Raw genomic sequence first — 26,494 nt, 5'->3', positions numbered from 1 at the left:
CTTTCTCCTTCTGCCCTTCTGGGGATTTTCCATTCTCCAGCACACACATACACACCCCATGGCTGTCGGGCATAGGGCAGGGTTCAGTGGGTAAGAATCATTAGTAAGATAATAGTCCTTGTCAGCTGCTGGGTGCAGATATTCAATTGTTAATTGCCCCGCTTCAGATCTGCAGGCATGGTCTGTCTTTTGCCGTACAATGGAAGTTTTAATTCGCATTGAATAGAGGTCATAAAATCACATCTTTTCTTAAGTTTATGCAGACATATTCCCCAAACTGTTACATCGCTGCACACATTTTTTTCTATATGTTGTGGGAAAGATTGCGAATGGTTGTGCCGTGAGAAGGAGGCAGTAGGGAACCAGCCAAAATTGCAGCCCCTGCACTCTGGGTGTAACTTGCCAAAAAGGGGGGGGGTAAGGGATGAACAGAGGTACAGCTCTGCCCCTCCACTCCACACTAGAATGGGCTGGATTGCCACACTGGATGAGTAAATTCTTCTTCTTACAAGGGTGTCATAGACTGTGCTCCCTCGACCCCCTAAACAGCAAGGATTTGCTGGAGACACTGTCTCCAAGGCAGAATGCATCCCAGTGCTCCCCATGAGCAGTGTATTATTCAGACAGTCAGAATGAAGCTGGAGGGACAGCAGGACATCATTGCATTATATTTACAAACATATGCACGCCTACTTGTCAGAAAGTCCCTAAACTCCCAAGTTGTTTATTAGTTGTTTAAATGATGCTCATATTGCACTACAACCCATGGTTATACATTAAACCTGCTCCTTGTCAAAACAGTAACTCAGCCATTGTCCATGGTTGACTGAAAGATTTAAGTGCTGGAGCTGCATCAATGGCAGATTATTAGCCGACTCGGTTCTCCAACTTCTTTATTCGGCAGATCACTTTGTGAGAGATAAGTTCTCTCTTGGACACCTCCCACCTCAATTTCTCCCTACATAGCTGTCAAAGTGCTTCACTTTGAAGACTACCAGGGAAGCTTCTCAGGCCTGTTTGAGGATCACTTTCTTAGACAGACAGAAAGACACACACACACACACACACAAACAAAAATAGGGTGGGATTTCCAAAAGCACTCTGTGTTGCCTTAACTCTGCTCTGACTGAAGTAAATTGTAACAACCCCACAGATTTCAATCAGAGATTAATTAAACCAAGAATAAGCACTTTTGAAAATCCCAAGACAAAACTGCAAGTAATCTCGACTGAATATAGAAGAGTATTAGTTCCTGTTTTCAACGGTTAAAATATAATCCCCAATCTCACAATACCATATTAAAAAGTGGCTAAAAGGCAGACTCAGAGCAGTGAAAACACCACAATTCAAAGAACAGTAGGAAATTTATGTGCCATGATTTGTTATGGTGACATTACTCAAGAAATTAAGTGAAGATTATTAGGTAAACTAAAAAGCTATATGGGGCGAGAAGCATATCATGGCAGAAGGTCCCAGAGGTATGTGCAACACTGATCACGCCAGAGTTAGGACCTGCTACTTAAAACTGTTTCAAATGAGTAAGCAGATGTCTCTCACAGAGACTTGGAGAAGTTGGGGGGAAAAAACTAGGGGTATGTTCTGTAGCAAGCCTCTAGGCTTTGCAATTGAATCCTAGTGGCCAATTCCACTCTGTGTCAATAAAAAAATGTTGCTATACCAACTGATGGCAAAATCCATTTACTGAATGCTAGCAAGTTAAGAGATTTGCTGCTCAGATAAATAATTTCTCTTGAAACAATATCACTTACACTGTAAGCAATTCCTGACCCTAATGTATTCATACTCATCCTAGGAAAAAGCAGAGTGATTTACAATAGGACATGCTAAAGCAACAACAAATTCCTAACCTCTACGGCATTCTCAAAAAAATATATATATTATTCTTTTAGGGTGAAATTTAACTCTCTGCAGAGAAGCATTACTTAAGCCCTTAAAATTCAGTTTAAATGGGATTTACGTAGCTCTCTGCACAAGGATTTTACTTTTATGCCCTTTACTGCTGTCATATTTGAAAATGCATCCACCAAACTGCACTTTTGTTTTCTGTGATAAAAAGCAATTTGTGATGCCAGAAGTACCAGATATGTCCTGACTGAATGTGGATTTAAATGGATCATCAACAGAACATGATGACAGCATGTAAGCTGCAGTGGAGAATCAGCAGCAAAGACATTAACAATAGGTCAGAGAAAACTTCTAACAACATTATTGATAAATAAGGATTCAGAGTTTTCTTTTCCAAATCTGTTAATCCAACAGACTAGACAGGGGAGGCTCAGGATTCCTACTTTCAAATTAAAAATAATATTGACAAATGACATTTGAAAAAACCTCCAAGAACAAATTACCAGATAATATTAATCAATATATGTTTATTCTTTTCTTGATCTCTGCCAAGGATTTCAACACTCCTAAATCGGTCCCACACTAGGGATAATTGATCCGAATACTGACTCACAATATTCTTTTTTTTTTTTTTTTTTTTTTTTTTTTTTTACAGAGGTTGCAGTGGGGGAAGTGCCAGAAGTTAGCTCTGCATTTTCAACATTGTGTCAACATTCAGGAAACTGTTAGGTGCTTTTAATATCAATCTGACACTTTACAGGAAATACAGAGTCACTGAGAAGGAAAACAGATTCAAATAATACAGGAAGCTGAATATATTCTAGGTTTCATTAGTGAGAAACATATTCCCTTAAAAACAACTACAACAAGTGAAACACAGCACAAGATAGCATGCAAAAAATGTATCTGTTACACTATGCAGGCAATACAACAACTGGAGGCATCTAAAAATGCTACTGTCCCTTTAAAAATTCAACACATCATTTATTGATGTTTGGTCAATCAGAACATTTAACTGGCTAAAACATTCAGTTTCTATACTTAGGCACAGAAGTATCCTTGGTAGAAGAACAGTCACAGATTCTTCTCACAGGTGAAGAGAGGTTGGGGGGATTCTTAAAGGTGTTTTAAAATCTGACATTTCAACAACAATATGAGGAAGTAAGGATAAAAACTTCAAGATATTTCATAATAGAACATAATAAATACAAACAAATAGTCCTCTTTGAAAGACATCCTCCCCTCACACACACACATTATTGGAAGAAACACTAGGAAGATAAATCACCATGACCAAACAGCAGTGGCTCTTACCTGTTCGTAGTGGTAAATCTGAGGTAATGAAACCTGTATTATTAAATAGTGCATTCACTCCCATGAACTGATCCATTGCAAACATCTGTATTGAAATGGAATTAATGATTATTAATACACAAAATACTTTTACACATACAGTATCCTTCAGGGAAGGATTTCAAAGCACTTTGAAAATATTAATTAGGACTCCCAATATACCTCTGATAGGTATGCGTTCTTATTCCTGTATCACAGGTAAGGTAAATCAAAGCTCAGAGAGTTTAAAGACTTGTCCACACTAACACTCCTTGATGCATCTTGTAATGGTGCAACTCCACTAGTGCTAGCTCCTGTGGGACCTGGTAGTGTAGACAGGGGTCAGCATTTTGAGCAGTGTAACCTGTAGCAAACATGGAAAGGGGCTGCTGAGCAGTGCAAAGTGCTAGTGTACATGCACCACAGGCCAAATATTCAAAAGCACTTGGAAGTGGAACTCTTTTGAAAATATGGCCCCAATAGAGGCCACTAAGCATTTGAACATCTAGCCCCAGGTGATTTGCCCAAGGTCATGCTCAGAGTCAATGACAGAGCTAAAAAGTTCCAACTCCCAATCCCCTTATCTAACCATCATCTAGCCATCATCTTTTTTTAAAACATATTCACAAGGGACACACCATGTTAAAATGACAGTACCAAATGAGCAGCTTCCGTGGTCTCAACTTCAAAAGTTCTCATTGAATACTATAAAAATATAGTTAAGAACAGCCTTTTTGATCTACTGTAAGTAGTACCACAACTAAATTTTCAAATTGGAGGATAAGCCCAAAACAAAAAAAGTACCTGTGAAATAAAAATGAGTAAACAGAACCTCTTTATAAACATAGATGTTTGCTTCAGAAGGTATTTAATATGACAGAAGAGAGACTCTTCCTGGACTGGATGATGTGGTACTTGTTATTCGTCTAGCAATTAACATACAAGCAGCAAGTCTTATTGTATTTTCATCACAATTAATCCACTAGTTTAGAACAAATTGTTGGGTTGACTCTGCCAGGACAGGATCACAGGGACAGCTCACTGGTGGTGAATACACAGCTGTCCAGTCAAAAGTCTAGCGACTGCACCACAGCTCCAGTCTGCTCCCTCTGTATCCATAGGGGCAGCTTGTTGTGCAAGCTCTGCTCTCAGCTCTAAGGATAGGGTTTGAGAATTTTCAACAGTCCTTCCATGCTTTTCTTCTCTCCTTCCTCTCTCTCTTCTCCCCCTTAGCAGTGTCCCGACCCACTGACCTCAGCAGGGGAAAACACTGGAGTCAACTGCATTGTAATCGCAAGTCAGTGACTGTTTCCTCATCCTTCTCAGCTATGGTCAACAAAGACTAGGGAGGGCCCTTCCCATGATAAGTAGGTGAAGGCTTTCACTGTCTTCTTAGAAAAACTGGATGAGCACAAATCCATGGGGCCGGATGCGCTGCATTCGAGGGTGCTAAAGGAGTTGGCGGATGTGATTGCAGAGCCATTGGCCATTATCTTTGAAAACTCATGGCGAACGGGGGAAGGCCCAGATGACTGGAAAAAGGCTAATGTAGTGCCCATCTTTAAAAAAGGGAAGGAGGAGGATCCAGGGAACTACAGGCCAGTCAGCATCACTTGAGTCCCTGGAAAAATCATGGAGCAATTCTGAAGCACTTAGAGGAGAGGAAAGTGATTAGGAACAGTTAGCATGGATTCACCAAGGGCAAGTCATGCCTGACTAACCTAATTGCCTTCTATGAGGAGATAACTGGCTCTGTGGATGAGGGGAAAGCAGTGGATGTGTTATTCCTTGACTTTAGCAAAGCTTTTGATACGGTCTCCCACAGTATTCTTGCCAGCAAGTTAAAGAACTATGGGCTGGATGAATGGACTATAAGGTGGATAGAAAGCTGGCTAGATTGTCGGGCTCAACAGGTAGTGATCAATGGCTCCATGTCTAGTTGGCAGCCGGTTTCAAGAGGAGTGCCCCAAGGGTCGGTCTTGGGGCTGGTTTTGTTCAATATCTTCATTAATGATCTGGAGGATGGCGTGGACTGCACTCTCAGCAAGTTTGCAGATGACACTAAACTGGGAGGAGTGGTAGATATGCTGGAGGGTAGGGATAGGATACAGAGGGACCTAGACAAATTAGAGGACTGGGCCAAAAGAAACCTGATGAGGTTCAACAAGGACAAGTGCAGAGTCCGGCACTTAGGACGGAATAATCCCATTTACTGTTACAGACTAGGGACCGAATGGCTAGGAAGCAGTTCTGCCGAAAAGGACCTAGGGGTTACAGTAGACGAGAAGCTGGATATGAATCAACAGTGTTCCCTTGTTGCCAAGAAGGCTAATGGCATTTTGGGCTGTATAAGTAAGGACGTTGCCAGCAGATGGAGGGACATGATCATTCCCCTCTATTCGACATTGGCGAGTCCTCATCTGGAGTACTGTGTCCAGTTTTGGGCCCTACACTACAAGAAGGATGTGGAAAAATTGAAAGGAGTTCAGAGGAGGGCAACAAAAATGATTAGGGGGCAGGAGCACATGATGTATGAGGAGAGGCTGAGGGAACTGGGATTATTTAGTCTGCAGAAGAGAAGAATGAAGGGGGGATCTGATAGCTGCTTTCAACTACCTGAAAGGGGGTTCCAAAGAGGATGGATCTAGACTGTTCTCAGTGGTAGCAGATGACAGAACAAGAAGTAATGGTCTCAAGTTGCAGTGGGGGAAGGTTTAGGTTGGATATTAGGAAAAAAAATTTCACTAGGAGGGTGGTGAAGCACTGGAATGGATTACCAAGGGAGGTGGTAGAATCGCAACCATTGGAGGTTTTTAAGGTCAGGCTTGACAAAGCCCGGGCTGGGATGATTTAGCTGGGAATTGGTCCCGCCTTGAGCAGGGGATTGGACTAGATGACCTCCTGAGGTCCCTTCCAACCCTGATATTCTATGATTCTATGAAGGTGACTGCCCATCAATGAAGACAAGGGACTTCAGTCAGACTGGTTTCTTCAGGGATGCATTTATGTACACAAATGAGCTCTCTGATTTTTTAATTAAACTCAATAGATTTCATGAACTACGAGATCTCTTCTCTCCTTCCTATATGTACATATATCCCTCACTGCCACTCATGATGGTTTACATGAGTATTTCAATGGGAAAATAGATCTGAATAGTGAAACCCTGGCCCACTGAGCTCATTGGGAGTTTTGCTGTTGATTTTAATGGGGCTAGGATTTTATGTTTCTTTTTTTATGTACTGTAAGAAAAGTTAGTCCCATTCTCAGTGTTACTAACCCTAGTGATTTTATTGCGAGTTTCACGATATTTGGCGTTATTCTTAAATCTCTGGAGTCATGTGAATAGGTGAGAATCTGAACTTTTATTTTAAAAAAGTATGTTTTTAGATCTCATGGCTAGGGAGAAAAGCTTAAAAATGTAACCCCAGACCGTGTACCCTGGTAGTTCCAAAACCAGAAGGCAAACAAAAAACATCAAATGTAATTTTTTAATCTCATTATTTTTAAATCAATCTCATGCTTTTTGAAAGTTTGGGACTGGAAATACTGTATTCTTGCCCTGGGCAAAGCCAGATCCAAATGTCAAATGTAATCCATTTAGCATGTATTTACATACATTAAGCCTTAGGAGATTAATATATTTTTAATTGGAGCCTTTGAATCAAGCACAGTTCTCATCACTTGAATTAATTATAAGCAAAGTGACCTAAAGTCATTTTGGATTACTGCAGAGCTTGGGAATTCTGGAGTCGTACCAAAATGGTTGTGAATGAAGGAACACTGCAGTCAATATCATATCAACAAATTTCTTTCAAAGCCACAGACAATGTCAAAGGGTAGGCCCGACAGTGGGAGAAATTTACATTTTACTGATATGGGATTCTTAGTGAGACAGGTTTATTCTGATATTTTTCTCTTTAATGTTGTCAGACTATAGAAAGTTTAGACACTATGGGAACGGGCACATGAGAAATAGCTAAGATAGCCAGACAGAATGAACTCATATGCTTTTGACACATTTAGAGCATATAAACTGTGTGTTAATACTTACTTGATGATCAGATACTCCCATGATATAGGCATCATCTTCTGCCATTTTAAGAGCTGAAATGATGAAAGCACGAAGAGAATGATTGTTCACTGACAGCCGTATTTTTTTCAGTATGCAATAATAATACCTGTATCAAAATAACATTAGTCTGCTTTCAAATGAAAAGTTACATGCATTCATTCTTAAAGTTCTGACAACCCATCTCTGAACTATCCAACTGTAATAGTAACATTATCCACTGCCCAGATACCTTTAAAATTGCTTAGCACCTCCAAAGGGTGGGACTCAGAACAAAGACTGGAGTTTCCTGCTTTCAGCTCCCATTGAATTGAAAATCCCAAACAAAGTATTAGGGTCAACATTCATCTCCCCTTGTAATGATATTAAAACCAGGAATAAATTTGTTTTACCAGGGTGGATAAAAATCAATTTTTTTAATTTAAAACGAATTTTTAAAAAAAATCAGATTTTTTGGATTAAGTTATTCAAATTATAAATTTTTCTTTTTAAAAATAAACCTGTTTAAAATGAAATCTGAATTTAATGCAAAATATGTTAAGATCCAAATTTATTATACTCTCTTAAAATATTTAAATGAAAAATAAATTTTTTTTTGTGTCTTTTTATTAAATTTCAGTTATCGTCCTAATGCAACTTGATGCAAATCATAAGCAAAAAGTTAATTATCTAGTAAATTAGCAATATATCATTCACCATTTTCCAACATACTAAAAATGTACAATTAATAAGAATCTGAAAATATTAAGTTATGTAATTGCTTAAATAAATGTATGCAGCTATCGTGTATCCTCCTACGTAGCAAAAAGATTAATGTAAAGGTTCTATTTAGTTGTAAATAAATAGGTTTTAATGGCTATATCAACAAATAAGAATGCATCTTTCTCTATCAAAATAACTGAAGCCCAAACAGAAAAGATGATGAAAATCACCAAGTTAAATCAAGGCTTTCTGCTTGGAGATTAAAATCAATTTACCCTGGTTTTTACTCTGAACATGCTGGGCTTCGGCAGTTTAAGCAAAGCTATTAGCATATTTTAAGCAACAATAATCATATATTGTGTATCTATAGAATCTATTTTCCAAAGATCTCAAAACTTTTTACAAACATTCATGAATTAAGTTTCACAGAAACCCTGCACAGTATAATGGAGGGCCAAAGAAGGTACAGTGCAAATTTTCAAAAGTGTTGACTAATTTTGGATGCCTTTGATTGTGGATGCCCGATGCGAGACATCTGTGGCCTGACTGCCACTTGTGCTGAGTACCCACAACTGCAAGTGTAGCCAATAAGAGCTGCAGGTGCTCAGCACCTCTCACAATTAACTTTCCAGATACCTTAATGTGAGCACTCCCAAAGAGAGGCACCCAAAATTGGTGGACACTTCGGAAATGTGGACCTAAGGGCCACAGAGCAAGTCACTAGGAAATCAATCTCAGAATCCTGGCTCCTAGTTCTCTAGTCTAATTGTGACAAAAGACTGCTTTTTTATTTTAACTTTGTAAAATGTAGTTAAATTTCCTTTATAATGTTAAAATATTTTTTAAAAAAACTTCTCAGGGAAATGTATGAGTAGATAGTACAATGTAGCTAATGACTTGTATTAACTCTAAAAGACTCATTTGACTGTAACATGCAAACATATGTTGTAAATAAAGGAGACTAACTTTACAAAGATAGGCAGAAGCCAATGGCTCTCATCTTTCATCACAAAGATTATTAACAATATTTTCCAGTGAGCTAAAAACCAATTATGAAAATCTATAGTCATGCAAAATGTGGGAAATGATTAAGAATCTGTAAGGAAAATTGAGTCACCGAGTGACCTTTACATGACTAGAGGGGAAAGCATTGAAAAGAAAATTTGGAACATCCATGTACTTTCTTTGGGCAGAAATTAAACCTGGTAAGTTGACAGGGTCCAAAGGAGATGTGGCTCAGTCTTCCAGCACCATTGTAAAAGAGAGAGAAAATCAAAAAGGGAAAAACAGAAGCCTTCTTTGGTAAAACAAGAGTTCATGATGGTAAAACTACATCTTAGCACAGCTAGTACAAACTTGCTTTTCCCTTAACTTCAACTTTCAAGAGAGATTTTTTTAAAGTGGGAGTGTACCTTACGTCTAGTTGCAGTATTGGTCATGTATCAAATAATTGGAAATGGTATTCAGTCAAAGATGAAATAGTGGGTATAATAATAAATTGTATTTGATCAATTATTACAACAAGATGTCAGTAATCAAAGCACGGTTAGTCAACTATATAACATTACAAAACTCAGAAAGCTAAGCATTGTCTTTCCTATTATGTTTTATAATTTGCTATGGACATTATAACCCTTTATGAAGAAAAAGACTGGCAGAGAGAGCATCTGTAGCCAGCCTCTCTTTACACAACATCCTTCTGTGTAATAGACTTTATTTATTTATACCATTAATAATTCCAACAAATGTGTTTAAAATTAGTACAGCTACTGCAAACAATGAGGCATTCTAAGTAGGTTTTGTTTTGTTTTTTACAGTTCTGGATTATAGAGGAATATAACCCTACTGACTAAATACCCTGTCTCTGTCTCTCTCACACACACATACATACACACACACACACACACACTTTTGGGAATGCAAACATTCTGCTTTATGTATGTAAATAGACTGAGTGCTTTTTCAGGGACTAGCTAAAAATTCACCCCCAAGAAGTCTAAAACAATCCCCTCCAAATGACTAATATACTCTCTGTTTCAAACTAAAAGCATTTCATCCATCTTCAAAGCAAAGTAGTGTTGAAAATGCCCTTAGAACATTTCACTAGCATACAAGATGTTTTGGTCTCTAAATAAATTCTAACCCATCTCTTAGGTTTTCCATATATCCAAGAAATTGAGGCAAAGCCAATAACATCACCCAAAATAGGAGACTTTGAGAATAACAACTCCTCCCCAAAGAATTCTTACACTGCCCTCCTCACTGTAGTATCTGAGCACCTTCCACACATATATTACATGACATAACACCTGTCATGTGTGATTCCTTCACTCTCTCAACTTCTTCCTAGAAAGAAAATTATATGTGCAGCATAGTGTTTTTGTTTAGGGAATATTTCTGTAAATTTATATGCTGCTATGTTTTTACATTAGCGAAGCCTGGTCACAGAACTGTGCCTTGCACTCGGCGTGGAAGATGGAGAAATTTCTAGTGGTCCTCAGTTCCTGTCGGATAGTTTAACAGTTTAGGACTGCCCCCCCAAAAGCTCTGTCTCCTGCACAGACGAGCCTTAACTTTGTGGTAGAAAATTCCAATATGCCTGAGGAGGAGAGTTGTCAACCACAGTCCTCATCCTGGAACCTCAGGTGATCTTTTGGGTATTCTGAGCCCAGCCCACTGAGTGCCTTGAGGATGAGGACTGAGACCTTGAACTTAACTCAATATTCTATGGGAAGCCAGTGTAGAGAGCAGATGAATAGGTATGATGTGAAAGAGAGATGTCTAGTGAAAGAGAAAGACTGCACAATTTAAACTCTTTCAATTTGGGGGAAATCATTTCTGGGTTATTCCCACATAAGAGACTGGAGTTCTGAACTTATGGAATTTTCCTCTGACTGCTCCCTAGGAGGATAGAAGAACAGCATTTACCCCCTTGGACCACAGGCAGGAGGTCCCTGAAGACTGGTGGGATCTGCTGAGATCCATGCCATCCAGGCTGAATTCCTGTGTCCCTGCTTTACGTCCTTGTCCCCACTGCAGGGTGGCTATTGTATGACTTCATAGAAGCAGAGGGGAAAATGTTGCCCTTTAGTGTTATTTTTAGATATAGGGGAAGGTGACTCAGGAAGAGGAAAGGGTTAGACACTTTCAGAGAAGTTCCCAGAGAAAAGTCATTTACAGCTTTGTTGCTATTAAATAATGAAGTAACAAATATCTGTTTCTACAATGTATACTGAAGCTAATGGGATTGCATGGATCTAACTCAGGGCAGAGTATGGAATATAATGTCAACTATTACTTGGTGTTAAGGCTTGGAACTAATGCTTGAGTAAGAGCCAGTAAGAATAACCAAAACCTGAGGAATGCTGCTGTAGCTCAATCAGCATATTTTAGATATCTCTCTGTATTCGATGACTATATGTGAAATGATGTAGCCTTTTAAAAAAACAACAAAACAAGACCTGAGTGCTGGCTGGTGAGTCTTGCCCACATGCTCGGGGTTTAGCTGATCGCCATATTTGGGGTCGGGAAGGAATTTTCCTCCGGGGCAGATTGGCAGAGGCCTTGGAGGTTTTTCGCCTTCCTCTGCAGCGTGGGGCATGGGTCACTTCCACTGCACTTCTCTGCAGCTTGAGGTCTTCAAACCACAATTTGAAAACTTCAGTAACTCAGACATAGGTTAGGGGTTTGTTACAGAAGTGGATGGGTAGGATTCTGTGGCCTGCTTTGTGCAGGAGGTCAGACTAGATGATCATAATGGTCCCTTCTGACCTTAAAGTCTATGAGTAAGACATGCGTTTCCAGACAATGCCAGCGAGCGCTTATTCTATCTTCATTATGCCTTTTGCTTTCTTGGTGGACAATTCCTCCCAGCTACTGTTGCTGGCTCATTATCAGATTTGGATTTTAATAGGTGAGCAAAGACATTTCTCTCCTCTAAATTAGTAGCATACACAATAGAAACTGACTGGGATTGGATTTTTAAAAAATATTCACCCTTTTGAGAACAAGCAGAACCTGATATTAACTTCTTAGTCTGAGAGGAATCAGACTTGATGATGCAGATGTTGGTTTACCAGTCATTTCAGCAAACATTTACAAAGGTCTTCTCGAGCAGCTACTGGGGCTTTTCAAAATTCCTTTTTTTTTTTTTTTAACTTCATGTTTACTTATTAGCTTTGGTTGCATGACACTGGTCTTGCTGGAAACACGTATATAGCAAACATGTATTAATGAACTGGGAAATCCAAACAGGAAGTAAAGACATGAAAAAAAACATTTATAAAAAAGTTATTTATAAAAGTGAAAACAAAAAATAATTTTAGATTTATTCCCAGAGATTTCCCTATTCATGTTTTGAAGCGTAATTATGAGTAAGACTCATACTTCAGTGAGGCCTGAAACCACAGAAAAAAACCCATACAGCATATGCCTCTTTTATCCCACCCTGCAAGAAGGGATATGGTCTCTGCTTTTAGTCTACACAGTTTGAGTACAAATGGTCTAGGTGTTCTTGAGAACTCAGTTTTGAAAGATCAATGCCAATACTATCCCCGTAACACCTTCTAGGGTTTTTACATCTAAAGCCTAGTCACATGAAGAGTGACAGTTGGTGAAAACATTTTAAGCAGCTACTGATCTCTCTTCTCAAATTTTTTATGCCACTTAAACTGCAGTAAAGCAGTCAATTACAAGTTAACATGATGCTGACAGCCTCTTCAGAGCACATACATGCCAACCCTCCCTGTTTAGAAGGGTTTCTTGCTATTTTATTTTAGAAAACCATTTTGCCAACTCCTAAGCCAAGATATTTAAATTCAGTCCAATAGATATGTCCTACAGAATTTAATAGAGATTAAACTAACAGGGATCTCTAGAAATTAAGTAAAATTCTATAGAGGTTACTCTGAAAATTTATGTAACTGAATGGAGAATGTCTCCTTCATATAGATTTTTCAAAAGATAATACCTCTGCAACAGAATTATTCAGATGGTTTATTAAAAGTTCTATAGGATGGATATCTACCTCTATTATATCCCACAAAACTTTTACAAAACAGCTCGTTTTTCATTCTTGATATTGGTGTGTATAAGCACACCCTCTTCTTTCAGAAAGGGGACTCTAGAAAGTAAATACAGCCCAATGACGAACAACTCCCACCCTCAACTGGCTGGAAATCCTGAAAGAACAGCTTCTGCTGCAAGTTTTCCAGCCAGAGATGCTCACACACACATGCGTCAATTCTATTTTCCATTCAAATTTGCCCTTCCCTAGTATTTATATATAAAAAAAGAAGGGTTTCCAAATAAAAATGTGTAAACCAACAGCTGCTGCAGATAAACCATTACTAATCCCATTAGCAGGTTTCTTTTGCTTACTCACAATAAGGAAAAACAGGGAATGGGGAGGTGAACTGAAGTCATATTTCACAGGAATTATACCAGAATTATATATCATGTTGTACTACATCACAGCTACAAAAATGGCAGGCTTTCTGTTTGCTTATAGATGACTGTGGTTTTGGAGATATGCCCATAGTTGTTGAGTGCTTAGAAATTCTAGTGGTGAATTCGGCAGATACAACTGATAATTGTTGTACTACATAATCCTCACACAATACTTCATCCTGAATCTTTTCCTCCTACATTAAGACCTCCTATTTGCTCCTACTCTCTGTAAGCTCAGTAGCATCCTTAGCCCTATTTTTTCTCTGCTGGTATGTAATCCATGTCTGTACAGAGTAAACTGTTATATCTCACTGTACGAGCTGAGAGCGTAGGAGACCTGGGTTCTATTCCCAGGTCTGCCTCTGGCAGACTGGGGGAACCTTAAGCAAGTCACTTCACTGCTCTGCACCATGGTTTTCCCATCTGTAAACAGGGATAATGATACGGATCTTCTTTGTAAAGTGTTTTAAGATCTACTGATGAGAAGCACAATATATTACATGCACAAAGCCTCAGGGCTTCTAAATTCCGGGAGAGGATACACATAGGGCAAGATAGGTCATCAACATAATGTACAACAGCTACATAGAGGCACCTGCTTTTTGTAGTTTTAATCACATCTGGCCTTTTAGTTCACTGTAAAACTTTAGACTGTATCTACACAATGCTTTTTTCTGAAAAAATTCCCTTTGCTAACACTAGCGTAGGCAGAGCTCCAGGCAGTCACCGGCATTTTAAAGATCACAATGTCTAAATCTGCTTAAAGCAGGTATATACAACAAAGAGGTATAATCGCTGGCAGCTACCTGTGTCTTGCACTCCCATCATTGCTACCACAGGTGGAGCTGAACCAATGAGAAATTATTCAGGAAAAAAAAAAAGTCTATTGCAGAGAAGGTTTAACTGTGGCAGTTATTTTGTTTTCACAGTATACCACTATCTATTTGTTTGTATTAGTCCTAATACCTGGCAGTATTACCTAATACCTAGGTAATGGCAGAATAAGATGTGATCATCAAGTTAAAATATTGTTCTGAAGAATGGCTTTGGAAATACTGGGAATTTGAAAGTTGCCAGCACACTCACCAGTATAGCATGCATAATTACACATTTTATATGTACACCTGCCTGCTACTGTTAGACGTGATACCCCCTAATTTACTATAACGAAGAGATTAGACACATTTCCCTCAATTTTTAGGTTTGTTTGCTCTTAACATCATTCTGTATACAGTCAACCTCACTGTTACATTCACTGTATGACTGGATCTTTTATACACCAAGAGGGGAAAGAACATTTTAAAAAACATGAAAGGTGTTGGTAAAAAAATCACAAAACTGATGGGGGTCTCTGAGGCAGCTGAAATATGTGAAACTACTTTTAACTCATTACAGAAACTGAGTAAATCTCAACTTGACAGAATCCTTTAAACCTCTTAGCAGATGCTTTCCTTTTTTACATATTACTAATGTCTTTTTCCCCCTCTGTGACTTCAGTACTGATTTTGTTTGAGATTTTTTAAAGAATTTTATACTGATCATACAGTTTTAGACATGCTATTGAAAAGAAAATACATTAAAAATAGTTGCATATTACTGTATCACAGAGAAATAGCCTTCTCCAGTGCTGTTAAGGGGGTGCAGAATTTAAATTGCTACATTTCTCCAGCCACTTACAAATCTGTAGATCGTCTAATTTTTCTATGTCAACTCAGAATGATGACATTGCACACTGGTTTTTCTACTAACACAATCTTTGTTATTTGCTGTTTGATGGGATTCAGGAGGTTTTGGCCCTGTGTATCTTAAAACTGACACTATTTCAAATCGAAATGATTTTTCCTCTTGATTTGGGATCTTAGATAATATCTTAGTTCTTTTTAAACAATAATTTTACACTCCATCTTAAACATTCTTTCAGCAAAGGATGCATTACCAGCCATCAAGGATGCCTACCCACAGAATCCGCATAGAATTATAGCCTACAGAAAGTCTGTGATTGCTTGTGACAATAAAATGATTAACAAAGACAAGGGGCCACACTTTCAAATGTGCTCAACACCCACAACTACTCTCAACAGAAGTTGCTGAATTCTGAGCATTTTTGAAAATATGGCCACTTAATATCGTACCTTAAGGGAGAGCTGAAATCTTATGAAAATGTAGACACTTATTTAAACATGTAAACAGAAACTACTGGGTGCAGACTGAGCTCTTTGGAATATATGGCCATAGATTTTCTACAAGAAACAATTACTTTATTGAGCTAAACGTTAACAGCATGGGGAAGTTTATCAGACAAACACTAATAATACTGTGGGAATGGCTGTCTTATTTGTATAATTAATCTATGTACAATATAAACCAAATTTTTGCTGCTTTTAAGGGTTAAAATAGGTTGGGAATAATCTGCATAAAAGTTGCAGACTATGCTCCCCCATTGAGCCTAATAAGGTTAATTGCCCCAATACTGTGCTCCTGATGCCAACAATTTAAGATAAAATGTGCAAATAATAACTGGCACTAAACATAATGTGAAAATCAGTGAAGAATATGTAGTTCTTGTAACTTGCACTTGTGTTTTGCTTTGTTCCTTAATGCTTTCTTCTCTCATTAATCTTACTTCACTGAGCATCCCTGGAAATCTAATGACTTTTCCTTACTCTCCATCTACAGGGACTTCTAGATGATTGGCATTTAGGGAAGGAATACAAAATGAAGTAGTGACCTAATGACAGATGGCGATATGTTAACATTTGCCCTACACACAAGTTGTGCTTCAAGCATACTGATCCTCAGTAAAATAGGAATAAGAACGTCCATACTGGATCAGACCAAAGGTCCATCTACCCAGTATCTGTCTTCTGACAGTAGCCAATTACAGGTGCTTTAGACTAGAGAATGAACAAAAATAATCAACAAGTGATCCTCCCCTGTCACCCATTCCCAGCTTTTGGCAAACAGAAGTTAGGGACACCATCCCTGCCCACCCTGTCTGATAGCCATTGATAGGCCTATCCTCCATGAACTTAGGGTGACCAGATGTCCCGATCTTATAGGAACAGTCCCGATTTTTGGGTCTTTTTCTTATATAGGCTCTTATTATCCCCCCACCCACGTCCTGATTTTTCATAGTTACTGTCTGATCACCCTGCATGAACTTATCTAGTTCTTTTTTGAACTCTGTTATAGTCTTGGCCTTCACAACATTTCCCGGCAAAGAGTTCCACAGGTTTACTACGTGTTGTGTGAAAAAATACTTCATTTTGTTTTAAACCTGCTGCCCATTAATTTCATTTGGTGACCCCTAGTTCTTGTGTTATGAGGAATAAATAATACTTCCTTATTTACTTTCTCCACACCTGTCATGATTTCATAAACCTCTATCATATTGCCCCTTAGTTGTCTCTTTTCCAAGCTGAAAAGTCCCAGTCTTATTAATCTTTCCTCATATGGAAGCTGTTCCATACCCCTAATCATTGTTGCCCTCTTTTGTACCTTTTCCAACTCCAATATATCTTTTTTGAGATGGGCAACCAAATCTGCACACAGTATTCAAGATGTGGGTGTACCATGGATTTATATAGAGGCAATATGATATTATCTGTCTTATATCTATCCCTTTCCTAATGATTCCCAACATTGTTAGCTTTTTTGACTGCCACTGCACATTGAGTGGATGTTTTCAGAGAACTATCCACAGTGGCTCCAAGATCTCTTTCTTGAGTGATAACAGAATTTTGGATGATCTATTTTTTGTTCAACTCAGGTTTAAAAATATCAGAAGAAATAAAGAAACAATAATTTGGAGTGGCTTTTATAAAACCCTTAAGTTTTATGTTTGTAAATAGGGCTGGCCTTATGAGTATGCAAGTGCCCAGGGCGCTGTGGTCAGAGGGGCTCCATGGTTGACAGGCAAGGAAGAGGGCAGGTCTGTGGTGCAAGGCTGCAGAAGGGAGCTTAGGACAATGGGAGGGAGGCAGCAGGACACAGGGGCAGGGGGGAGAGCCCAGGGAGTAACGAGGACCAGGGGTGATGGATGGGGAAGCAGAAGGGGCCAGGAGCAGAAGCCTGCAGGGGCCAGGAGTGACAGAGTGGCTCGGTGGGGAGCCCAGGGAGGCAACTGAGCCTGAGGGCAATATGGGGGGAGGGAAGCAGTGGGGGTCGGGGCACCAAAATACAAGTTTCCCCAGGATGCCATTTTCCCTAAGGCTGGCCCTGTTTGTAATTGTATTATATTCAAGTTTCATGTAAAAGTTGACCACTGCAGTCAAGTTGTAACCCAGGAAACATACACCCTTCCCCTTCTTCTAAATGAGAATTGCACATGAGTATCCAGAGTAGAACTTGAGAAATCATTCATTCTCCATAAATGATCAAGTAACTAAAAACAAAACCCCCAACACAATTTCACATTTCTAGCACCAACACATTGTCCTGAACCATCAGTCGCACTTTCAGCGCAGGCTCTAGAGTGTAATAAAGACAGGGTGGGTTCCCTATTTAAACAAGAACATTAACATACATTGTGGAGAGAGGGGGCTCTGGAGGTAGCAAGAGCTAAGTCCGTTCTTTTTCGTGGTGGGGGTGGCCAGGGATTCTCAATGGCCCTTTGTTTGCAAGCTGACACTGAAAATTGGAACTGCTGACCTTCTGACTGGTGGGTGGTGCAATGTCAATTAGCAAATAACATAGGTAAGACTGAGGACAGCAACGTGAGTTTTTAAAAGTGTGGGTTTTGAGGAGGCTGAACCCTGTTTTCAAAATGAGATTTGGGAGGAGGAACTAAGGCTGTTTGGGATATAAAACAAAACAAATGACAACAATTGCTCAGGCCTCAATTGTATGCAGTATAATTCATATTATACAACATAAAATATTGCAAAACATCACTAGTAAAATTAGAAAATCATGGGAGTACCTCTATTGCTCATTTTATTAACGTACCTCAAACTGTCCATCGGTCTGTGAGAGGCAAAAAATCTGATTTTAAACAACATTATCAAACCTAGGGCCTCACCTGTTCTTCACTCTTTTAAATACCAATAGGAGTCACTCCCTGTATTGAAGCTGATAGGTGCCTAAGTCCTTTTGTGAATGTATCCCAACTGCCATGGTAGGTGACTAAATCCCAGAATCAGGCTCCACTGGGATTCACAAAACCCCCACTCAGCTGCCTCCCACATCTTGTTGGTGCTTAAAAATCACTCTCCGCCTACATTTGTGCAGTAAAAGTTTCCAAGGAAATTATGTTTCAGCCTCTGGGCATGTACACTGCAGCTCCACGCCAGGTTATGGAGGCCTAAAGCCCAGATTAATTCACAAACTAGGTGAAGATAGGCATTCCTACACCTAACTCGCCTACAGGGCCCCATCCAGTGAACGTGTTCAGATCTTGTCTACTGGATCGGACCCCAATAGGTGAACTCACACAAAATGGAGGAGAGTAAGAAAGAGGACCACTCTCATAACTTGTAAGCCAGTGGCTAGGATACTCACCTGGGATGTGGGAGATCCCCAGTTCAAGTCAACCCTCCATGTGAGGGGAGAAGGGATTTGAAGTGGGCTTTGCCACCCTCAAGTGAGTGCCCTAACAACTGAACTATAGGATATTCTGAAGTAGGGGAGTCCCTCAATCTCTCCTGTTTAATCTATTCCACTGTGAATAATAATAAAAAAGTCACTGCAGCAGGGGGGAACTGGATGCTGGCTCTCCCAGCATCTCCCTGCTCTAATCACCAGGCTACATTCCTTCTCATGTTTGCACACACTCTCTCTTGCCCAGTGAGTCTTTCATTATTAAATCCAAAGTGGGACAGCTTCAACAGGAGAGACTAAGGGAGACTCAGATCAAAATATCCTTTAGCCCAGTGGTTAGAGCATTCGCTTGAGAGAGCATCTGAAGAGAGATTTGCCACCTTTCTCCCCATCAGGACGAGGGATCTGAAATGGGGTACAGGGAGGGAAGTCTTCTACATCTTGGGTGAGTACCGTATCCACTCGTCTAAAGGCTATAAGGGAGGTCCTAGTCTGAAAACAAGATTGGCAGCGGGGAATCCCAATGAGAAGGAGAAACATCCCTGCAGCCTGGCTTTAGGCACTCATCTCCAAGAGAGGAGCAGGGCTTAGCGCACACTTCTTGATGTGGCATCTCCACAGGCTAAATTAGGCAATGAGCACCCAGTGTGCTGGTTTTTGCATAATCCCATTCTGAGGCACCCATCTCTCCCCATTCATTGTACAGGGAACCTTGGTGCCTAACCCAGTGATTTTCTAGGTGCCTAAAAATTAGGCATGCTAAAATATTCAACCTTACCACATATACATTTCTTTGTTAGTCTAGACCACAGTGTTTTTACCTTAACTAATTCTGTGCCTTACAAGAGGAAGAATTTAATTAATTTGGTGCTGGATTTCACTGGTGCTCAGTCTGCCAGTGTAACTCAACACTAATCTAGAGATTTTACCTATAAAATGGGACAGAGACTGAATAATTCAGAAACACGCCTATTTAGTCCTTGGCCTCTCAGACGAAATTGTCAACAAAGACAGACCCTAATTTAGCAAGGTACTTAACCACATGCTTAAGAGAAAGATAGGGGTGGGCCCATGGATTTTAATGGAACTACTCATGTGCTTAAAGCTAGGCACATGCTTAAGTACCTTTTGGAAATGAGGAAATAATTACTGAGACAATTTGGATAATAAATAAGTACAATATTGGACTAACTTCATAATTAGTGACAGTTGTGATTGATTTTGATTTTGGAAAGGCAGAAATTTTTCTAAGCCTATCAGACAGTTCACTTAGTGGCCATTATATGGGAACTTTAAGACACCATTTGTCTGGGCTAGAGCTGAAAGTGACCTACAGCTGAATGTCTAGAACTCTTTTTCCATTTTTTAAAATAATTAATTCCAATATTTTCATCTTAGGAGAAGGAATCCCCTGCAGGATAAATCCATCAGTAAATTGAGAGAAAGTGTTTTGAAACATTCTTGATTGCTAATTGAGTAAATAAGATTCTCTCTCCCATAAAGATACATTTGCATTTATAATTATAGCTTGGAAACAACAGTGGTCTACAAGACAGGAACATTTTGTTCAGATTAATTTCTGTTCTCAAGTGGTCTCTCAGGACACACAATAATCTGATAAAACAGCGTGTCCAAAGACCACAGAGGTTCCTGAGCAATAGCTTTCTGTGCCAAGAGAAACTAACAATAAATGAATAAAAACATTCAGTTCTCAGTTACATCTTTTCAATCTCTGTGTTAGTGGGGTAGGATGTGTACAACTAAAAGGGAAAATTTGGTTCCATAAATTAGCCTCTGAATTTTAATAATTATAACATACTCCATAACCTTCATACACAGAAAGGGCTTCCAGTTTGGTTCCCATGCTCCTGGAACAGATCCACCGTATATAAGAAACTCCCTACATGGGGTCCTACTATTGAAGGACATTTTCTGGGTTTGTTTATGGAGCATTATATATGAAGCCACGGCATGCAGGAAGTAAAAAGGATAAAGCAACACTGATTAGAAAGGGGAACTTGATTTTTCATGAAAATTCCAATATTTACCAAGTGTTGAGTTTGTGATGTAATGATGCTTCCCTATAGATATCTATAGCTAAGCATTACTGAAATCACATAATCCCAATCAAATAAGAGTAATAAATCAAGCTTCAAGAAAAATACCTAAAATAATTGTGAAACTATATAATTATAAGAAGCAGGAAATATTTAAGAGGTGATACTCAATTAAACAGTGCTCTCCATTCCCTCCCCCTTCCCCATTTTCCTTTCCCATCACAAGTACTTTTTTCCAGGGTATTTTTCACTGTGCAAAACAGCTTCAAAATTTACCCAAGGATTCAGATAGCCCAGGGGGGCTCCCTGTCAGTCACAAAATTACTTCACTAAGGAAGTCAGTATTTTTTAGACCTACACAACTCCACACCAAAATGAAACCAAATCATTCTCACTTTCATAAGCTTAACTCTCTCCAGCACCTACTGACTACTTATTACTGAAACTAATTTAATTTTATGATGACTTCTTTTGTTGATGTAAATTTCTTCCATTAAAAGGGATGGTCTGGGCAGGAAGGGGAAAGAAAAGCTTTCCACCTGTTAAAATCAATACTGCAGTTTGAAATTATTCACAGTTCTTGCAAATACTTTACCAAAGCTAATCCTTAGAAGGCTAAATAAAAATTTAAGTGTATAAATGCTGTGAGCAGATCCTTAGCTAGTGTTCATGTCATAACTCTGGGAGCGCCATTTCAGAAATATTTTTTTGTTGGAGGCAGGAAGAAGTTGTGTTTCAGTATATATAACATTATATGGTGTTATAGCCTGAAAAGTCGGGAGGGGGGGGCAGAAGAGTGAGGGAGAGGAAGTAGAAGACATAATGGAGCACATAGACCTATGAAAAGTCTGGGTGGGGGACAAACTAGGGTCAGAGAGGAGGCACTGCTCCCCTACTCCCATAGCTTGAATGTCAATGAATCACAGAACTATGACAGCTGAAGAACCACATCTGAGTCTTTAAATAGTGTATTGTTTTTGTATTTTAGCAATTCAGTTATTGCTCATTTATTGATATAGATGACAAAATACTCCAAAACCCTCCCAAAAATCAGCAATAGTTTCCTTTCTTCAAATGACAGAAGCATGTCTCTAAACCAGAAAAAAAAATCCTTCTTTGGCTAGCAGAATATTTAGAAAAGTTAACAAATTCACAAATAAATTGCAAATAAGTTCCAGAATTCAAAACGAAACAGTTGGTCACATTCCTCACCAATTACATCAGTTTTATGGAGTAACACTGCTGAAAATCTGGCGTACTGGAGTGGAGCCTCAAACCCTTTAGTATTTGCTTCGATTTTTCTTCTTCGGAAGAAAAAGAGGAAAAAAGGACTTAAATTTGTCTATTTATGTTATCTATATTTTCCTCTCAAACTTTTCATTTTAGTAAGTGTGTATAGTTTTTGCAAAGATTATTGGGTTTTAAAACTTACCATTTTTAACTGAAAACTGAAATGAAATGAACTTTATAGCAATAGCAGTGCTTAATCTGTAAACCCCCAATCCTGAAAACTCTTACACTCATACTTAATTTCGCTTGTCTGGGTAAAGTTGCTCATACACAGAAGCATTTGCGGGATCAGGGCCACATAATATAATTCATCCTAATGCAGACTCCATTTTGTATGTAAGTTTCAGACACTATATCCTATTTTTTATTCAGGTGAAGTGAGTAACTTAATAATGCTCCTTCATTCATGTCAACAAATGCCACTCAAATGAAAAATAATGGAGAGTTGAATCCTCTTGTTTTTAGGGCCAAATTAACAAACAATTAATTAGCTATTATTTTCCATCCATGATAATTTCATTTTCATTATTTGGTACTGAAGATCCCATCTACTACTTTTGACTTTAAAATAGCTGCAGTATTTCCTACACTTAGAATGGAATTATTGAAAATATCAGAAATATTCCTTACACCAGTCATATTGGTAAATGATTAGTTTTTAAGTGAACCCAAACAATGCAAGGTAGTAGAAACCCTGATTTTTCTTTCAAATGAAGTAGGAATTTCACATGTGAAATCAAGGGGACATTTGAAAAATCATTGTATTTTCAGACTGAAATTCTGTGCCTCTTCTAGTTACAAGTAACCTCTACGAAGTTAAAAAATCTCTCCCCCCTTCCTTTTTCAGTTTTTGTTTGTTTGTTTTGTGGACCTGAAAGCATTTTATGTTCAGTGAGTTTCTCCCTTACTTACCTCTACAAACATTAACAAAAGAATAGAAATATATATTTATTTTATTTCCAGTATTCTTTACCAAGAAACATCACGGCATGAAATTTAAAGTGTGCTCTAATAGAAACAGGAATTTTTGAATTTGCATAATTGAAAAAAAAAATTAACTGGACAGTCACCCTTTAAGGAAAATCCACAACACAAAGTCATTCACAATAAGTCATTCATTTACTCAAAGACTAGTTAAATGACCAGTTACATTTCATTTCTGGTCCAATGACTCTATAGATCAATGGAGAAGGGAAGATAGGGATGGGGTAAATCAATCATATTGACAGGTTCCCATATACAGGTAAGACACCTGCACTTAGAAGCAATGAGGTTTTCAGAATGAGAAACACAGTACACTTATGCTCTCATTTTGTAAATTCAGCTAGGGTTCAGTATGTTACATTACTGAACAGTGTCCCAAGCCATATGTGCCCCTGGCAGGCAGCACTTGCTGGACACCTATTGCTTTGGACCCGCTCAGATTATTTTAATAAATATTCCCCATTTTCTCTCCTTTGTTTTCTTTTAAAGCTAATACTAATGAATCTGGATATACCCTGGAGAAATAGTTCTATGCCGTTTACTGTGTATCAGTCTTTTGGAATGAGAACTTAAAAAATTAGGTTCTGTCAGTTCCCTGTTGACAGCTATACAAGAGTTGGGTGTTATTGTTATTAGAGATCCCATGACAAGTGTCAGAAGCAGTGGGGTCTGCCTGACTGTCCTTTGCCAAAATTCCCCTCTGTGAAAGCACACACTGTACTTTACACCGGGCTACCACCCTCCCCAACTTAACGGCACTAGGGGAGGCAAGAATAATGCCTGAGGCGCTCTCAGAAAAAAAGGTGACATTTAAATATAGAAAATATTCTCCTTCCCCTGCACACAGTTTCTTTTACATTACAAATCCTGCCAGGCCAAAACCTGCTGTCAGTTGTACCAGCATCAATCCGGAGTTACTCCGCAGTGTCAGCGGTTAAAAGCAGAGTAGCACGGCACTTGGCCACCCCGCGCAGCAGCTGACTGGTGTGAAGCTCATCCCCCTTCACACGCATGACGGACGGACGGACGGACTGGCAGCCCGACCAGGAATGAGGAAGTGAAGCAGCTGGTGAAGGTGAATGTTTAAAAAGGCACCAGAGCAACCGCTCGGGCGGCTCTAGCCGCGGCGGACAAAGACCCGAGGTTGATTTATGTGCTCACCCTCAGGCGGGAGCGTATTCCGGCTCGGCCCCCTTCTCCTCCAGGCTGGCCGCGCTCCGGTACTTCGGCGGGGGGCGAGCCCCGCTCCGGGCAGCAGCTCAGCCCTGCGCTTTGCTTGCCGCCGCCTTCGCAGGAGTCAGCGCGGCGCCATGTAAACCAGGCTGAGAAGCAGAGCGGCCGACGGGAGCAGCCGCCTCGTCCTCCTCCCCTGCAGCTGCAGCGCGGCGGGGATTTTCCCCCTCGTTTTGGAGAGCGGCCCGGGTGGCTCCGTCCCACAGACCTGTCAGCAGCAGCTGCCCTTCCGCAGCGAGTTACCTCCTCTCTCCCTCCCCTGCCGCCGCCGCCGCCGCCGCTGCTGCTGCTGCTCTCACTTCCTTCCTGGCTGGAAATTCCCACTGACGTTTCGAGAGCGAGAGAAGCAGCGGCCGCCGCGGAAGGGTGGGGAGTTGCGCACGAAGGAGGCGCTCCAAAGGCTCAGCAGCTCCAGGGGTGCCTGCGGGGGCAGAGGGTAGCGCAGCCATCCCGGGGTAGGGCCCTGCTCTGGGACCCGCACTGTGAGGATTTGAATTGGGGAAGATTCAAAAACCCGCCAGCCTTATTGTTTACTATTGATATGAGAGTAGCAGCCGGAGACCCCAAACAGGTCAGTGGCCCATTGTGTTGTGCACGGGATATACACTGGGGAGGGGCAGCCCCACCCCTGAGGAGCTCAGAGGATCCCTTAGCTTAATCCTCTCCACCCCAGAGAGAAAAGGGACTGTAACACACACACACACACGCACCCACGCAAATCCTCTCCCACCTAGAGCCAGATTCAGGGGCTGCAGCCTAGGGCCTTGGGCTAAGGGGGGCCAAATGTGGCTCACTGCTTCTTTTGATCTGGCCCACGGCAAGTCTCCACGCCGCAGGCAAGACACCAGTTCCCAAGTCTTGGTGCTCCTCCGGGCCTGGATCTGCAAGCACCGGCTTGCCAATGTACCCCTGCGGGCTCTAGGCGAGGGGCATCCAGGTAATCTCTGCACGCTGCCCACAACACCAGCTCCATAGCTCCCATAGGCCAGGTACCGTGGCCAATGGGAGCAGCACCTGCATGCACAGGCAGCGTGCACCATACAGAGCGGCTTGGCCCCTCTGCCTAGAGGGTGGACATGCCGGCCATGTCAGGGAGCAGAGCAGGCAGGGATCCTGTCTTAGCCATGCTATGCCGTCGACCCAGTCGGAGCCTGTCCCCCGATTCCCTGCCCCAGCCCACTCCAAACCCCCAGGAGCCCCACAAAAATCTAATAGCCCCAGGCCCACAGGAGAGTTAATCCAGCCCTGCTCCCGCTGCAGTGAGAAAAGGGACTGTAACACATACACACCACCCCAAATCCTCTCTCACCCCAGAGAGAAAAGGACTAACAAACACGCGCTGTCTGTGCTAGCAGGGCCAGTGTTAGACTCGCTGGGGCCCAGGGCAGAAACTAAGGAGTGGGCCCCCACCCTGAGCCCCGCCGCCCATAACTTACCTTCCTAGGGCCCCCAGACAATTACCCTGCTTGATACCCCTAATACCAGCCCTGCCTTCCACCACAACATTTCGGCCCTAAAGAGGAAGAAGCTTGTAATACCACATCGAACAAGATCTTTCTTCCACGGAAGCAGAAACTGCACACACACAGAAAAATCTTCCAGCCTAGAGGGAGATATTTGAATACATGAGCCTTGTCTACACTGGTGACTTTACACAGAAAAGTCCCACTGTTATTAACATGGGTTTTTCAGCACCAGTCTTTATATGCTTTCAGTTAAAAGCAGATGGTTTAAATAACACAGTCCTGAAAACAGCCACTGGAGCATAATCAAAGCTCTTGAAGCATCCACCCTCCTTTTCTATATGCTTGTGCAGCACCTAGCACAACAGGGCCCCAGGTTGGCTGCCCTATGTTAAATAATAATAAAGAATACACCAAAGCTACCAAGGGAGGAGAATTGGGCCCCAGGGCTCTGTGAGAAGGAGCTTGATATAGATCTAAAATGTGGGAAGTGTTTCAGAGAGAGAGAG

The 26,494-nt window shown here is 40.5% G+C and overlaps 1 protein-coding gene across 3 annotated transcripts in view; it reads right to left on the bottom strand.

Moving 5' to 3' along the window:
* Nucleotides 1–24,927, bottom strand: part of NFKB1 (nuclear factor kappa B subunit 1) — an 85,706-nt gene extending 60,779 nt beyond the window's left edge. The window contains exons 1-3 of one of the 3 annotated variants that reach the window (XM_030564457.1): nucleotides 24,451–24,927; nucleotides 7,253–7,305; nucleotides 3,181–3,265 (exon numbers count right to left, since the gene is read on the bottom strand). In XM_030564457.1, coding sequence (XP_030420317.1) covers nucleotides 3,181–3,265; nucleotides 7,253–7,297 — 130 coding nt within the window. In that variant the 5' untranslated portion in view covers nucleotides 7,298–7,305; nucleotides 24,451–24,927. The remainder of the gene's footprint in view (nucleotides 1–3,180; nucleotides 3,266–7,252; nucleotides 7,306–24,450) is intronic. The other 2 variants (XM_030564456.1, XM_030564455.1) reach the window with 2 other exon arrangements.
* Between the last annotated feature and the right edge of the window lie 1,567 nt (nucleotides 24,928–26,494).

This window comes from Gopherus evgoodei, chromosome 5 (assembly GCF_007399415.2).
Source record: "Gopherus evgoodei ecotype Sinaloan lineage chromosome 5, rGopEvg1_v1.p, whole genome shotgun sequence".
Taxonomy (NCBI): Eukaryota; Metazoa; Chordata; order Testudines; family Testudinidae; genus Gopherus; species Gopherus evgoodei.
Note: the sequence above shows the minus strand (reverse complement) of the source record. Positions and strands in the feature narration are given on the sequence as shown.